Source organism: Stigmatopora nigra, chromosome 1 (genome assembly GCF_051989575.1).
Source record: "Stigmatopora nigra isolate UIUO_SnigA chromosome 1, RoL_Snig_1.1, whole genome shotgun sequence".
In the NCBI taxonomy this organism is placed as follows: domain Eukaryota; kingdom Metazoa; phylum Chordata; class Actinopteri; order Syngnathiformes; family Syngnathidae; genus Stigmatopora; species Stigmatopora nigra.
Window position 1 is genome coordinate 18,639,973 of NC_135508.1, and position 14,956 is coordinate 18,654,928.

At 42.6% G+C, this 14,956-nt stretch overlaps 1 protein-coding gene across 1 annotated transcript; it reads left to right on the forward strand.

The window, feature by feature from the left end:
* The first annotated feature begins 909 nt into the window (after window positions 1–909).
* acvr1ba (activin A receptor type 1Ba) lies at window positions 910–14,878 on the forward strand. Its single transcript, XM_077716370.1, has 9 exons — window positions 910–1,145; window positions 9,647–9,883; window positions 9,961–10,218; window positions 11,199–11,429; window positions 11,861–12,028; window positions 12,100–12,256; window positions 13,132–13,256; window positions 13,334–13,464; window positions 13,527–14,878. The coding sequence occupies exons 1-9, from the start codon at window positions 1,082–1,084 to the stop codon at window positions 13,650–13,652; spliced, it is 1,497 nt and encodes a 498-aa protein (XP_077572496.1). The 5' UTR covers window positions 910–1,081; the 3' UTR covers window positions 13,653–14,878.
* Window positions 14,879–14,956: the final 78 nt, after the last annotated feature.

Below are 14,956 nucleotides of genomic sequence, written 5' to 3' on the forward strand. Positions count from 1 at the left end.
TGATCTCAGAACTGTGAGTCAGATATGCCCTCTACTTATCTCTGGCCTATTTCACATCCTTTCCTTTTCCGTTCTGCCCACCCTCACAAAGGTCGTAGGGGTGCTAGACCATATCCCAGCCAACTTTGGGAAGTGGGCGGGGAAAGTTGCCGGCCACATGGAGGGCCAAATCAGACAAACAATCATCCTAGTACTAAGGACAACTAAGACGCCATGTTTTTGGGATGAAGGAAGAAACTGGAGAAAACCCATACAAACAGGGACAACATTTACCTATTTTTTTCAGAAAAATAATTCATTGCAAACCAGCCAATTAAATCGTTATTTTAAACATAAAGCATTAAATGCTGTTGAAAAAAATAGATGCAAATTGTTTGTTTTTTCCAAATCAAACATTCTCCTGGGGCTCAGTCAGAAGTTTACAAATTTATAAATAATGCATGAGAGAAATGCACAGCATTAAAAACCATTCCAAAATAAACGAGTTTACAGCAGACAGATTTGTTTTACTACTTGCACTCCTTTTTGGGGAGGGGGTGACCTGAATTCATAATATTATGAAACAAATCCAGCATCCGCGCTTTATCTAGATCGGCAAACACTTTATTATGAGGGTTCCTTCCCGGCCATCGCCCCCCCCTTTTCCCTCCTCAAAGGGAAAATGAGTTCAGCTCCTTCCATGCAATCCCCAACAAACACGGACGCTGTCTCGGTCACATTGCTTTATCAAACAAGGGAGAAATAATCAATTGCACTGTGATCAATTCCTTAAAGTGACTTATTTTATAGCATGTTATGCGCGCTGCGGTCATAAAGCACTGATGTTGACCTCCGAGGAGGACACACGGACCTCCCCTTTAAATTGGCACTGCCCCTTTAAATACCTCACGCGCCCGGCTAGCTACTTGCGCGTGAATTTGCGCGCATGTACACGCGCATGTTGCCTATGCGAGTGCGTGTAAGTAAGTGCGTGTACGTATGTGTGTGTGGCTAGTGCGGTCGGATTTGTGGCTTGTGTTGTGTTGCAGTCAGTCCACTTTTCTCGTGTTTTAGTGCGCGAAGCGATGGGAATGCGAGAGCGATGGCTGTGAAACACACCGGCCGGGCGTTGCTGGCCCTGTTGGGGTTGCTGGCTGTCGGGAACGGTAAGTTGGAGTCGAGCACCCCGTTTCGGCTTTTGTCTAGCTGTGCTCGCCCGCCGTGTGAGCGTTGTGTGCTGCCTTGTGTTGTCGTTCGCTCCTCGCCATGGCGCTGCTCCTGCTGCTGCACGCTGGAGGGGATTTGGCTAAGCACGTCGAACTAGCGTTGACCTACAAAAAAAATCGAATTCTTGCTTGTTCTCAACGGGCCAACACTGGATCAGGTGATTTTTGCTTAATTGAAGTCAGCCTAATGCACAACAACGCGGTCGTCTTACTTGTTTACGTCGTGGAGTGTCTGTCTGCTAGACGCACAAAATACTAACCCCCGTGTTTATATTTATACACCAGTCCTGAATGTAGGACGGGTTCGGAACAAGTTCATCTTACTTTGGTGCCGTATTGACTCAAGATTCTTTCTTACTGGATCATCTGCAATATGTGTAGGCATGGGACGCCATCAAATACGATATTCTTTGAACAATGATATCGCGGTACATTGCGATTACTGCTCTAAATTGTATTCGGTTGTGTTTTTGTATATAAGGTTAAATAAATGGTAAATCATTTTTCCCCCTTGAAGAAATATTTTCTTTTTAAACAGATGGGTCATAAAAAGAATGTTTATTTCATATGGATTAAAAAACAGATTTAAGTTAATAGCACTAAGCTTACACAGGCTGCTGAGGTTTTATTCAATGTTTTGCCATTATTAGAAAATGTAAGTTGAAACAGTTTTTTTAAAAAAGGGTAATACATAGTCAGTAATAATTCAGTACATACTACACTCAATGCGATGTAAACTGATGCTACTTAGCCACATTACACCCAGGCACCAGCTACAGAGCTGTGGCCACTAGGTGACAATTTCTATTTATATTGGAGGATACACAGCAGCCAAAATGAATGAAGACGTGAACATTAGCGACCGCCCATTTTGATCGACTTAATATCGATGTCAAACTATATTGTATTTTGTTTCACTTTAATTAATGCCAGCATCTATCTGGTTACAATTGCTCTTGAGGCTGTTACATCGTTATTGTAACAAATAATGTAGTTTGAATTTTCCAAACAGTAACAGCAGTAGTCGCGTAAAATTTACAGTTATATTGAAACTATTCCGCTGGGGACAGTGGCTTTTTTTTTTATTAAGCGTGTTCACCAGTGGGGTATTTGCCTTCCTCCGGCCCTTGCCTTTCTTTGCTTTTTTTCGGTTTACATTTTGGGCACACACAAAAGTCGTATTGAGTCAACAGCCTTCAATTCTCACGTTTTCTCGACATTCACGCAATTGTCATTACTTAGAAGTGGGAAGCAGCTGGCTACCAGTTTATCTCTCACAGGCGACTGGGCGGTCCAGGGGGTCTACTTACTGGAATAGCAAAATGGAGCAGTTTTACTAACCGTGACTCTTAAAAAAACATGGTAAAACTTCACACCAGCACCCGACGCATACCCAAGTGTGTTTGTTGTGCTTGTTGGTGACTCAGTTGCCTTGTTAAATGTGACCATGAGGGGGTTGGAACATTCAGAATGGAGCCCTAAGCCACTTAAAGGGCTGAAATGTGTTGCTTGGAGCAAACATATTGCCCTAGTGCCCATTTGCAAAGGAGTGAAAAGGGGGCTCGCCCAGTGTGTGTGAATGCTGGCATGGGTTGACGACCGCCGTGTATTCACAAAGCCCAGACAGGAGTCACAGTTCAAGTCTGGGTGCATTGTGATGGAAATGTGGCAAGTGGGGGTCTTTAGGGCACCTTCTCTGCTTTGCTTTTCTTACTTTCTGCTTCTGTTGCTTGCAGATGAAACCAGCTGCTCAATTCCCCCCCTATAAACAAGCAGAGATTAACTCCTTGCTTGCCATTCGCAACAATGGACGCTCGATTTGTTGAAATTGAGAGAACACAGTAAGAATGGTCAGTGACATTGCTGGCGCTAGATCTCCAATTCTTTTTGATTTGTAGGGCTGACAGTGATTATTTGTGGAGATTATTTGTTGCCACTTTACCAGTGAAAATGGATTGGACGTCTAGCATCTTCATTGGAAACCACTGAGTCATGTAGTATTGCGTAAGTGGAGATACTAGGGTTGCGGGGGTGCAGGAGCCTATCTCAGCTGATTTGGAACCTGAAATGAGGGCCAGCCAATTGCAGGGCACAAGGAGACTAACAACCATTAGCGCTCACACTCATGCATAGGGGCAATTAAGAGTGTCCAATCAGCCTACCATGCATGTCTTTGGAATGTTGGAGGAAACCAGAGTACCCAGAATAAAACCACGCCGGCCCGGAGAGAACATGAAAACTCCACACAGGCGGACGCACCTGGATTTGAACCTGGGTCCCGCATTGTGCGGCTGACACGCTAACTACTCTTCCTCCGGGCCGCCCACTTGAAGTACTGTTGATCAAAATTGATGTAAAAGCAAAGTATTCCACATCCACAGAAAGATTTTAAAAGCATTTTGTAATACAAGCTAGAATGACTGGAGGAGAATGTTGTAACAGGATGCAAAACAGCAATGGGTTTTTAGTGTGGAAAACATTTGCAAGAGAAGATTTTGAATTGTCATAATTTGCTGGTTGTGCAACACTACATTTATTGTAACATCAACAAGATGTCTTGCCAACAATCTGATAAAGGGGATAATTAAACCCTATGGGCAGATGTTATATCTTCACTACTTCCAAACTAATTCTAATTGTTTGTAATCCTGTTGCCCTCTTATTTTTTTGTCTATCATGTACAAAAGCCTCTTACATTTAGTCTAAATCAAGTTTGGTCTCCATGGGACTTTTTGCAGCCTGTATCAATGAAAAATTAGTGCCTGTTGCACAATCTAAATATACGGGTAAAATCTGCATCACAACATTACAGAACATTAGATTAGATATAAAAGACAAGTCTCAAAACAACAAAACAAATGGGAAAGAGTAGTTTTAAAAAATATGTGTATTTAACTGCAGAACACATCATTTGCCTAATAAAAATGGATAACTTGACCATTTGCTTGATGTAACCTAAAGTAAACTCTGTATCAAATCTACTGCTTTTCTAAATTAATAAGGATTTCTTTTTCTACTTTGAAAAAAATGTTTTGTCATTATGTGCATGCTGGACAATTAAAAGATAAGATATTTCTCTTTGACAGTCACCAACCAAATATGAACTCACGCAATTCTGACCTTATGTTCAATAACAGCTGATCGAAACAAGTTTATTAAAGAACCCCCGCCCAAGGGTTCTGTTGAACACGCTCGCCCAGTTTTTGCGTATTGAGCACGAATGATGTCATCCTAGTCATGTTTATTCGAAGAGGGTACGCCAACTTTGACATTGATGTGTGAGTGTGGGGGTTGTATGTGTTGCCGACACTGATAAAAGTTGGGGGAAGGGGGTTATGGGTGGTGGGTTTGTCCAGCTGGCAGGGTCTTTAGTGAAAGGGAGCCCACAAGTTGGTGTGAAGCCGTGGTTTGAGCACCCTTTGGAGGATTATGTAATACAAGGCCCGAAACCAGACCCACACGAAAGTGGTTTAGCTCGTGTAGATTGGAAATAGTGCTGTGTTTCTAGACAATATTTTTGTTCCAAACTGCTCTGGCAAGTCACGTGTTGTTGACTTCATTCAGATTAGGAGCAAGTTATGCATGTTGCATTCTCGCATGACACCGTCAGCTTTGTGTGTACCTGACACACTTGCAATCTGATCTCAGACACAGAGCCGGGGAGTGTCTTGCTATCGTATCAATGTCCACGCTGTTTTATCAGGGTTGTAGGTTTATGTACTATTAAATGAGCTTCATATGATTCCCTTTCCTGCTGCTAGTGCTCTTGAGAATGAACTCTTTGGTGTTGGCTTCATTCATGGTGCAAGTCAAAAAATAATAGACTGGTAGGTGTGTCACTGAGAAAATATTTTCATACTACACCAGGAAATGTTGTAGCATAATTTCAAATGGTATTTTAGTATTTTGTGGAGTATCGTTTCCACGCTGGGAAAAACAAAGCATTTTTTTAATGGTTCAAGTCATTGGTGGGGACTGTTGTATTAAAAAAACTATCACAATTAAATGTTATAACTAAATGGAACAAATAGTGTGTTGTCCTTTGATTGGGTGATCTGGGGTTCGAATACCTGCTCCTACCTGTTCCCAATGATGTAGTGTCTTTGGGCAAGACACTTCACCCAACTTTTAAGCATGCGGAGCATTTCTACAATTAAACAATCTTATTCAATTAATCACCGCCAAAAGTTTAGGTATGTGACAGCCCTATTCATTAGTCCACCCTTACAGCTTGTATATTGGGCAGAGCATGTTTGCAAATGTCTGGACTGTGTCCGCTAAATCTCATTGCATGGGGCGGTTTCAAATTTAAAGGTCTTTTTTATTGTTAAATGAAAGCACCCTGAAAGCTTCAATGCATTGAGTTTTACGAGCTTCATTTAATGGCTAAGAACCAGCTAGCTAGCTATTACCCAACAGTTTTCATATTAAAGGTTCAAGACCTGAGGGTTGTTATTACACCAGTTTATAAAAGCCTTTCCATATTGGTGGAATTTATTTTGCTGTGATTAAATATTTACATGGGTAAACATACATGCATAAAAAACTGAAAAATAAAATGGCGAATTTGTCTCTATTATCTTGAGCAATGTTTTAACGTAGTTAACCGTTTTGACCAATGAATTCTAAAATTGCGAGGGGGGCCTACATAGATTCAGGTCAAGTCTAAGATGATCTAGAGTCAGTAATGACCTCCATTAGGCCAGCAGGCTCTGGGCTCTAATTGGCGCAGCAGACGGCGTGCACTGTGACTGACCCAGTGCCACTATTACTGATACTACACCACAAGGGGATACAATGACCGTCAGACACACAATTGCACTCGATCGCAAAGAGAGTTCATGTCTGGAGGGCTACATTAATGCCGTTCCTCCACCCCCCCCCCCCCCCCCCCAATTCTACGGAAACTCTTTACTTAGCTACTACGTATGTATCATGGGTGTATCAGTAATGCTGACCCTTGGACTAGATCAATGCCAAGATATATTGTATTGTAAACCAACTGTCTGTACAAATGAGTAAGTTGCCCCTGCAGTAGATACTTTGTTTGCTTGCAGGTAGCGAATGACATAGGGTTTATGAATTTCAATGGTCTGTTTTATCGTGCGCTAAAAAAAAACAAGACTCGATGATCATTTTATCTGTTGGAGGATAAGTCAATAACATTTTTATTGTGACAAGCTCTGGGAATTATTCTTGCACTTAAGAAAGCAAATGTCTTGTAATTTATTTCTGTGCTTTTCAATATATATTTGCAGACAAGAGTATTTTTCTGACCTGCATTTTACATTGTAACTTTTTTTACATTCCTCAATTATATGCTCAAAATAAATAAAAAGAGGTGTGGATCAAGCATATTGCCGAAATTGAAAGAAACCTTTTTTTGTATAGTCCCTTGGGAGTTTTGGAATATCAATTTGCTACTGTGGTATTATGGTGCTATACAGACAACCAAGTCTTCACAACTGCAAACCCTAACTACAAAAATGAAGTAGCAGTAGTTCTATAGTAGCTTCTCTCCCAGTTGCAGAGACTTTGCTTTGCAAGCCAATCAGTAATTTGACTCCGAGATGCAGACAAAGGTAATGACTTTCCTCTTTCCTGGGGCATTGATTCAGAGGCACTTGTGCATGGTGTGTGTATGTTGTCTGTGTGTTGAGCTGTCTGGTGGCGGCTGTTTGTCTTGATCAACTCTGTCTGGTATCTGAATCCGAGGGATCGAATTTCAGACAGTGCATTTGGGTAATAGCGTTGTGCTCTTCACACACGCGCTAACATCAGTGTGCTTTTGTTTTGATTTGTTTCTGATGCGACAGTTGGCACAAGGAGCTCTATATAACCCATGAACGCACTCGAGCCGATAGACTCACAAAGGAGTCAACAGGGGTGCATTGTGTTGTTAGGATGAATGGAACTATACTATGGGTTGTTGTCTGGTCCAGGTAGGGGCAAAACTAGTTGGGGCAACAATGTTTTATTAATCTCTTCCTCTCTACAACTGTCATTTCCTGTCTCAGCATGCACGGAATGATAGGAACTTGACAAACACGCACACACGGTGTGTTTTCTCCCCCTTTTAACTTCACTGTTGCCTTTTTTCCCCCTGTTACTTGCCCCCACCCTTCTGTAAGTCAAAGTCTAGACTGGGTTTTAATGACGCTAACAGCTGGTCCCTCGGGCGGAACTTCGATCGCAGCTGGGGGGCTCTGTAAGACCGGTTCGTAAGTCCCCCGCCTCTTTTATAGTATCCAGCCCATCCCCCACCCCGTCTGGCCCTCAAATATTGGGGTTGTTGCCACTCACCATGGCGGTCCACTTCGCGGCGCCCATCCCCCCCTTCTCCTGCCCTCCTCTTTGTTCACCCAGGCCCGCCTGCTCCAATCCTTACTAATGTTCTCTTAATCTCCACACAAAGCACTAGTGTAAAGACTAAGAATAATGTGCCTACAGGAACAGAGTTCACCAAGAAAGGACTTGAGGTGTTTGTCTGCTTTAGGCCATACAGGGGCTAGAAGTGAATGATTGTCACATCTATTGCCATCAATGGCAGGGAATGATTTAATGCTGAACTGTGATTTGGCTCATTTTTCTGGAAATTTGTTAAGTGACACAACTTTCTCCACTTGGTAGAAATCCCCCCCTCTCTTCTGAAAACTTTATTCCAGTGGTTCTTTTTAACATATTGTTGGAAAAACTCCTCTAGTATTGGCGAGCCACCTCTGTTACGCGTTCCCCACTCATGGAAAAAAATGCAACGCTCCGCCCAGTGCTCGTAGAGATCTTTTCATGAGGGAGATGCGGGGAAAAAAAGCAAGAAATTGCAAGCAGCCTCTCGTGACTCGGCCAACTTTCTCGATTGCTCGTATCTCAAAATTTGTTTCATATCTCAAGGTAATTATTTATTTGGAATTTTACCTGTATCTCGAATTCCTCTTATTTCGGGGCAGTCATATTACTGTAATGAAGCATATTTAATTCAGTCTCTCACATTCTAACGATGGTACTCATACCACACGTTGAGAGCCACTAATGTAGTCAATTTGCCAAGATTTTCAGCCTCTCCCTCTTTGCCTCCCAAATAGAAATATGACTATATATTCTTGCTTTGAGTGCTCCCTCTTCCAGTAAACAAGCATAGCTTAGTCACATCGGCATACCGTCTATGACATGTTTGTAAAAAAATACCGCTTTCCCACACGAGATGAGGCTTCAGCGGCATGGAAACTCCTGTGAGGATGTCGCAATTTTTTTTTCTTGCAACAGCGGAAGGTGCACTTCATGCAAATGCAATTTGGGATAGAATGCAAACCCGGCTCGCCAACGGTCAACTGTTGACAAAAATCTGCTCGGCCCTACTTGTCGTAGAGAAGTTGTGTGAGAGCCTTTCTGGTCAAAAAAGACCCTCCGGATAAGACAGGAGATTAGTGGAAGCTTTCCATGCTTTAAATCTTTGCTCTCTCTGTGCCAGACATTGTTAAAGCTTGAACTGACAGTCACGCCTGTCTGGAAAAGAATAAAGATAAGAATTCCTCTTTTCTTGACTTATTGCTGCTTTTTTTTGTCCAAAGTCAAATCTCGAGAGGTCCTCTCTTCATTTGGATTCGAAGGATTAGTTTTTGGCCTGTGACATGTTACTTACAGACTATGCAGTGATTTTGAAATGACAGGATTTAGTTATTCTCCGGACCGAGTGCTTAAACTCCATCAGGTCCTGACGAGCTCTGCATTTGTTAATGTCAAAACTTGGTAAAAGCTTGTTAAGACTGACCAGAGCTAAATGAAAACATGTGCGCTTGGACTTTAAATCGCATTTGGCTCCAAAACTAATCAGTTTCTTGAGCTCTGCTTGCTGAGCCCTTACTGGCGCTGGTATACTGAGCAAAAAATGTTAGCTTCCAATAGCAAGCATATTTGTCCTTAAATAAAAAAATGGAATTAAATGTTTATAAAAACACGATAAAATCAAAATGAATAAATACAAATGATGGTGGCACTATCACAAAATTTGATTTTTTTTCCATTAATAGCATTTAACTTAGAAACTGCCATTGACAACGATAGACGGCCAATTTATTTAATTGGCTGTGAATGCTCATCTTTCAGTGCCTGAGAATGCACAATAAAACGATACCTGCGCTCCCAGTCAAAATTGAATGGACGCCTAGTGCCCTCTATAGTAACCAATGAGATAAAAGCCCCCCTTTATAAATAGGGTTGAACAGCGCTGAATTGGTGCAACGTGTTCAGGAAAAGTCAGTATTTTCGAACGCCACTTGATCACAGTAAAACAGATTTTCATTACATTTGCGAGACACCAAGTACTTAGAGCGGGTGCAAACTGCATTTAAATTATATTTGTTCTCCCTGAAGTGCCCAAATTTAGTATGAAATGACCATGATCACTCATGTCCTTTTTGTTTTTTTTTTCTCTCCCCAATCAGCTCTCCGCTGTAACTGCACAACGTGTGAGAAGACGGGCTATGAATGCGAGACAGATGGAGCCTGCATGGCCTCTACGTACAACAACAAGGGAGAAGAGCAACACGTGCGCATCTGCATCAACAGGGATAACCTGGTTCCGCCCGGGAAACCCTTTTACTGTCTCAGCGCCGAGGGTCTACTCAACACTCACTGCTGCTATGTAGACTACTGCAACAGTATTGACCTGATTGTTCCCGGTAAGGCTCTGCCAAATGGGCGCCTGACTCGCATTTCCGGTGTGTAACTGACACAGTATTCCTTTATGCCTTCCCAGTGCCCACAAAAGAAGACCTTTCAGGCTCAACTGGTTCCTGGGGTCCCGTGGAACTGGTGGCGGTCATCGCGGGTCCCGTCTTTCTGCTCTGCGTGCTACTCATGGTGGCAGTTTTCCTCTTCCAGTATCATCAGAGGGCCTACAGTCACAGGCAGAGGCTCGAAGTGGAGGACCCGTCCTGTGACCATTTGTACTTGGCCAAGGACAAGACCTTGCAGGACCTCATTTATGACATGTCTACCTCCGGATCAGGCTCTGGTAATAGAACACTATACAGTCATACCTTGAGATACAAGCTTAACATGTTCCAGGACCGAGCTCGTATGTCGAATCTACGTTTCCCATAGAAATGAACTGAATACAAATTAATTTGTTCGCACCCTCTTGGGAAAAAACCCCCCACCAGAAAACAGGATATTACAACGGGCAAAACATATTTTTATTGGTTGTAATTCACCATCGTCTAACAAAGTAACAAATAACTTGTTCTGACGTTTAATACTAAAATAAGACTCAGAACAACAGAGGGAGACTTGACTGATGCGCTCGTAACATAACAAACTTTCAATTTGACTTAAAGGAATTTAGATTCCTATACACACACTTGAAAAACGTTTTAATATTACGTTACTCTAAAATTTAAACCTCAAAAGTCAAAGTTCACAGAGGTGCGCAAAGGAATTTTGTGATAACCTTTTGACCCGTTAGCCAATTTAACTCCAATTCCTAATACTATGATCAAATGTGAGAATGCTTTGTACGTCACCATCATTATCCTACTCTACAAAACATGGTGAAGCTTTGAGTTTGGCTGCTTAGGCTGGAATCTGGACCCCTGTGAAGTATTTATTTAGAATTTTAGATGATTATTTTTGGACCCCTCGGATGCCTTTTGTGCCCATTTGACCTGTAAGTCGCGCTGACCTTAAGTCTTATCACAAATTTCTAGGCACTTACAATGATTTGTGGTAATCACAGGTATTTTACAAGTCTGGAAACTTTGCAGCAATCATTTTATCTGTGGTGCAAGGGATAATAATAGTGGAAATATGCTGCGGTTCCAGAGTAATCAGCTCAGAATGTGTGGAAACATGTCTGTGATGGGAACACACACCTCCGTACCCGTTGAGGTCATTTTTGCTCTCAAACAGCTTCTTAACCTGCTTTCATTTGCAGTAGGTGGTGCATTCTATATTTTTTACTAAACAAGCCAATTGATCCCCTACTGTTTCTGGCAGGCCTTCCCCTGTTTGTGCAGCGGACCGTGGCCAGGACCATCGTGCTGCAGGAAATCATAGGAAAGGGCCGCTTCGGCGAGGTCTGGCGAGGGAAGTGGCGTGGGGGAGACGTTGCGGTGAAGATCTTCTCGTCACGGGAGGAGCGCTCCTGGTTTAGAGAAGCCGAGATCTATCAGACGATCATGCTGCGCCACGAGAACATATTGGGATTCATTGCAGCGGACAATAAAGGTGATTCTTGCCGGTTAGCCTGTCGGCCTCACTGTTGTTGACTCCTGGGTCCGATCTCAGGTCTGTCCTTCTGTTTGGAGTTTGCCTGTTCTCCATCGGATTGCATGTTTTTTTTTCCCCCGGGTACTCCCACATTCCAAAAAAATGCATTGTAGGATGGTTGAACACTCTTAATTGCCCCTAGGTATGATTGTGAGTGTCAGCTGGCATAGGCTCCAGCAGCCCCGTGATCCTTGTGAGGATAAGTGGTTCTAAAAATGAATGAGCGACCATTTTCATCTCGACAAAAACCGTGCATGTCCTCGTTGTTCTTAATCTAAACCGAAAAACAACCATATCCACCTCGGTCACCTGCTTTTTTTTTTTTCATTTTCCACCTCATAGTTGTGCATTTATTTTCTTCAGTGTTTGGTTGTGTTCTTCTACTTCAGACAATGGCACGTGGACTCAGCTGTGGCTGGTGTCAGACTACCACGAGCACGGCTCCCTCTTTGACTACTTGAACCGCTACTCGGTCACCATCGAGGGCATGATCAAGCTGGCGCTGTCGGCCGCTAGCGGATTGGCGCATCTGCACATGGAGATCCTCGGCACTCAGGGTAAGACGAGCTCCGGAGACACCGCTCGGGTCAGGCGAAAGTAACGGTCGGATATGCCACACTATGTGCAGGGAAGCCCGGGATCGCTCACCGTGACCTCAAGTCAAAGAACATCCTGGTGAAAAGAAACGGCACCTGCGCCATCGCCGATCTCGGCCTGGCCGTCCGCCACGAATCCATCACGGACACCATCGATATTGCTCCGAACCAACGGGTGGGAACCAAAAGGTAAGACTCGCCGCATTCCTGTCTTTTAACATTTAGACATGCTCTAGAATTAAAGGACATTTTGTTAAGTGTATTCTAGGGCATTGATCCTCTGAGCACGATAGCACTATTTCCTTTTTCTTTCTTTTTTCTTTAATTACAGTAATTATTTGTGTTTGTTTGTGGTTTTGAACTTGGCCCTCCCCCTCACCTTTGTCCAAATGGATTGAACTATGGAGGAAAGAGCTGCATTTGAAAGTGCATTTCTGTTTTTATTCATTTTACTTTCATCATTGTACTTTTTGTATTTACTTGGAATGATTTTACTAATGCATTCATAATTAGAAGAAACTATATAAAATGATTTATGGGAAAAAAGTATAACAATTGGTAATATTTCAGTTTTCACAATGGCAAAAAATGGCATAAATGATTTATTTTGGGAAAAACAGTATAAAGAAAATGTCATATTTCAGTTTTCATAGTGACAAAAATGGTTGGACACTCTAAATTGCCCCGAGGTATGAGAGTGTGAGAATGTCCATGTGGCCTTGTTGGCTAGGATATTGTCCAGCAACTCTCACAATTCTTGTGAGGAGAAGCGATATAATAAATGAATGGATGAATAATGACTAAAAAAATCAGTTACTGTGATAAGTTACTGTCATGATGCCAAAAAGTATCAGATGAGCTTATCAAGCCTTGTGTGGTTTATTTACTTATTATTTAGTAGGGATGTTAAAGCTTCTTTTTCCAAGAATTTCAAGGCCTATCACTTTAGAAAAAAAAAAAAAAACATTTATTTCCTTGCTTACTTGTTTATTTTTAACCTGCCCGGCTCGCGGTTGGAATTCATTGATCGAACATCCTAACGGCTGAATTGCGCTCCCTGGCAGGTACATGGCTCCGGAGGTGCTGGACGAAAGCATTAACATGAAGCACTTTGATTCCTTCAAGTGCGCTGACATCTACGCTCTGGGGCTGGTGTACTGGGAGATAGCACGGCGCTGTAATGCCGGAGGTGAAAGACCCCCCCCCCCCCCCTTTTTTACCGCTGAAGCCTGTGACAAAAGCTGAACGCACTTCCCACCCAACCAGGTATCCACGAGGAATACCAGCTGCCCTTCTATGACCTGGTGCCCTCTGATCCCTCCATAGAGGAAATGAGGAAAGTGGTGTGCGAGCAGAAGCTGCGACCCAACGTGCCCAACTGGTGGCATAGCTACGAGGTAAGCATTTGTTTGCCCCTTTAACACAATCGGGCTGCATTCTCACGTTTTGTCGTGCGCAGTCGCTGCGCGTGATGGGGAAGATCATGCGCGAGTGTTGGTACACCAACGGCGCGGCGCGGTTGACAGCGCTACGCATCAAGAAGACGCTATCTCAACTCAGCGTGGAGGAGGACATCAAGATGTGAACCCAGCCCTGCCAGTTTTTTAGCCAAGGCCTACCTCACCTTTTTAGCCAAAACTACTGAGACCAACCGACCCCCCTCCGATGTCGCCTCGCCTCAAACCTCTCCCCATTGCTATTTCACTTCCTTCCTTCCTCCCAAAACCCGCCATCATGCACCACAGCACTACCACTACTCTCGATATCATCTTTTTTTGTTTTTGTTTTTATCTACCACGTGGCAGGAACTACTATCGTACAGTGTGGGTTGATTTTTCTCATTGGTTTTTAAACAAAGAAATGGATCCTAAATTGCCCCCATGGCTGTGAATATTGGAAGAAACCAGTGGCCAATGTTGGTCTTCTACAACCCATCCTCTGGCTGTGACATGCGCTCAAGAAAATACAATATGGGAGGTTCTGTTGCTGCCTCTGTACTGGTGACCGGCAGCAAACAGTTTTTTTAATTTATTCTGACTTTTAACTTGATGTGGACGAACACTGTGAGACGAATGGCGCCGCGACATCGGTGCGCTGAGCCGAAGGGTCTTTTCCAACTTGTTTATTCTTTTTGATATATCTATTCTGTGTTTCTGTCATGAATTGTTCTTTTGTGACACTACTGATAATGGGTGAATTTTTTTTTTTTTTTGGTTTGGTTTAAATTAACACATCTGAAAGCACCAATGTGAAAAGTGATGGTACTCTGTTGTTGTTGTTTTTTTCTCAGCTAAACAAATTTTGTTTGACATAATGAATCTGCTGGATTTTTCCCACCTCCTCCGTTTGTTTATTTGTTGGTACTACTGATTCCACCTGTTTTCTATTTGAACACAACTCTTTTCACTATAACACTGGAATATTTTGGGGAGTGGCCTGGACTTCTGGTTCCTGTCTGATTGCAAAGGTCAAGCATGATGTCAAAAGTAGTTCCTGGAACGATCGCCAAAGTCAAACTGCATGTTTTGCATTTGTTATGTTCTAATCAGGAATCCGCGTGTTCATGTTTGTTTGCATTTTGTCTGTCATGCATGCAGCCGCAAAGTCAGTCATGGCAATTGCAAATTGTCCAATAAGTTTAACTGCCCTGACCCTTTATTTAGTTTTTACTTTTTTTTGATGCCATGGATACACAGCCACTAGAGACATCTTGTCCATGTATATTTTTTGTTTTTTTAAATCCATGTCATTCATGTTTTCAGTTTTAGTGTATATAGATGATATACAATAAATTGTTTTTTTTTCTTAAAAGTGGATGTCTTTATTTGTGAGTCATTGTATGCCCTGATTCTCCATGTTACATTTCCATATTGGAGTAGTATGTTCATA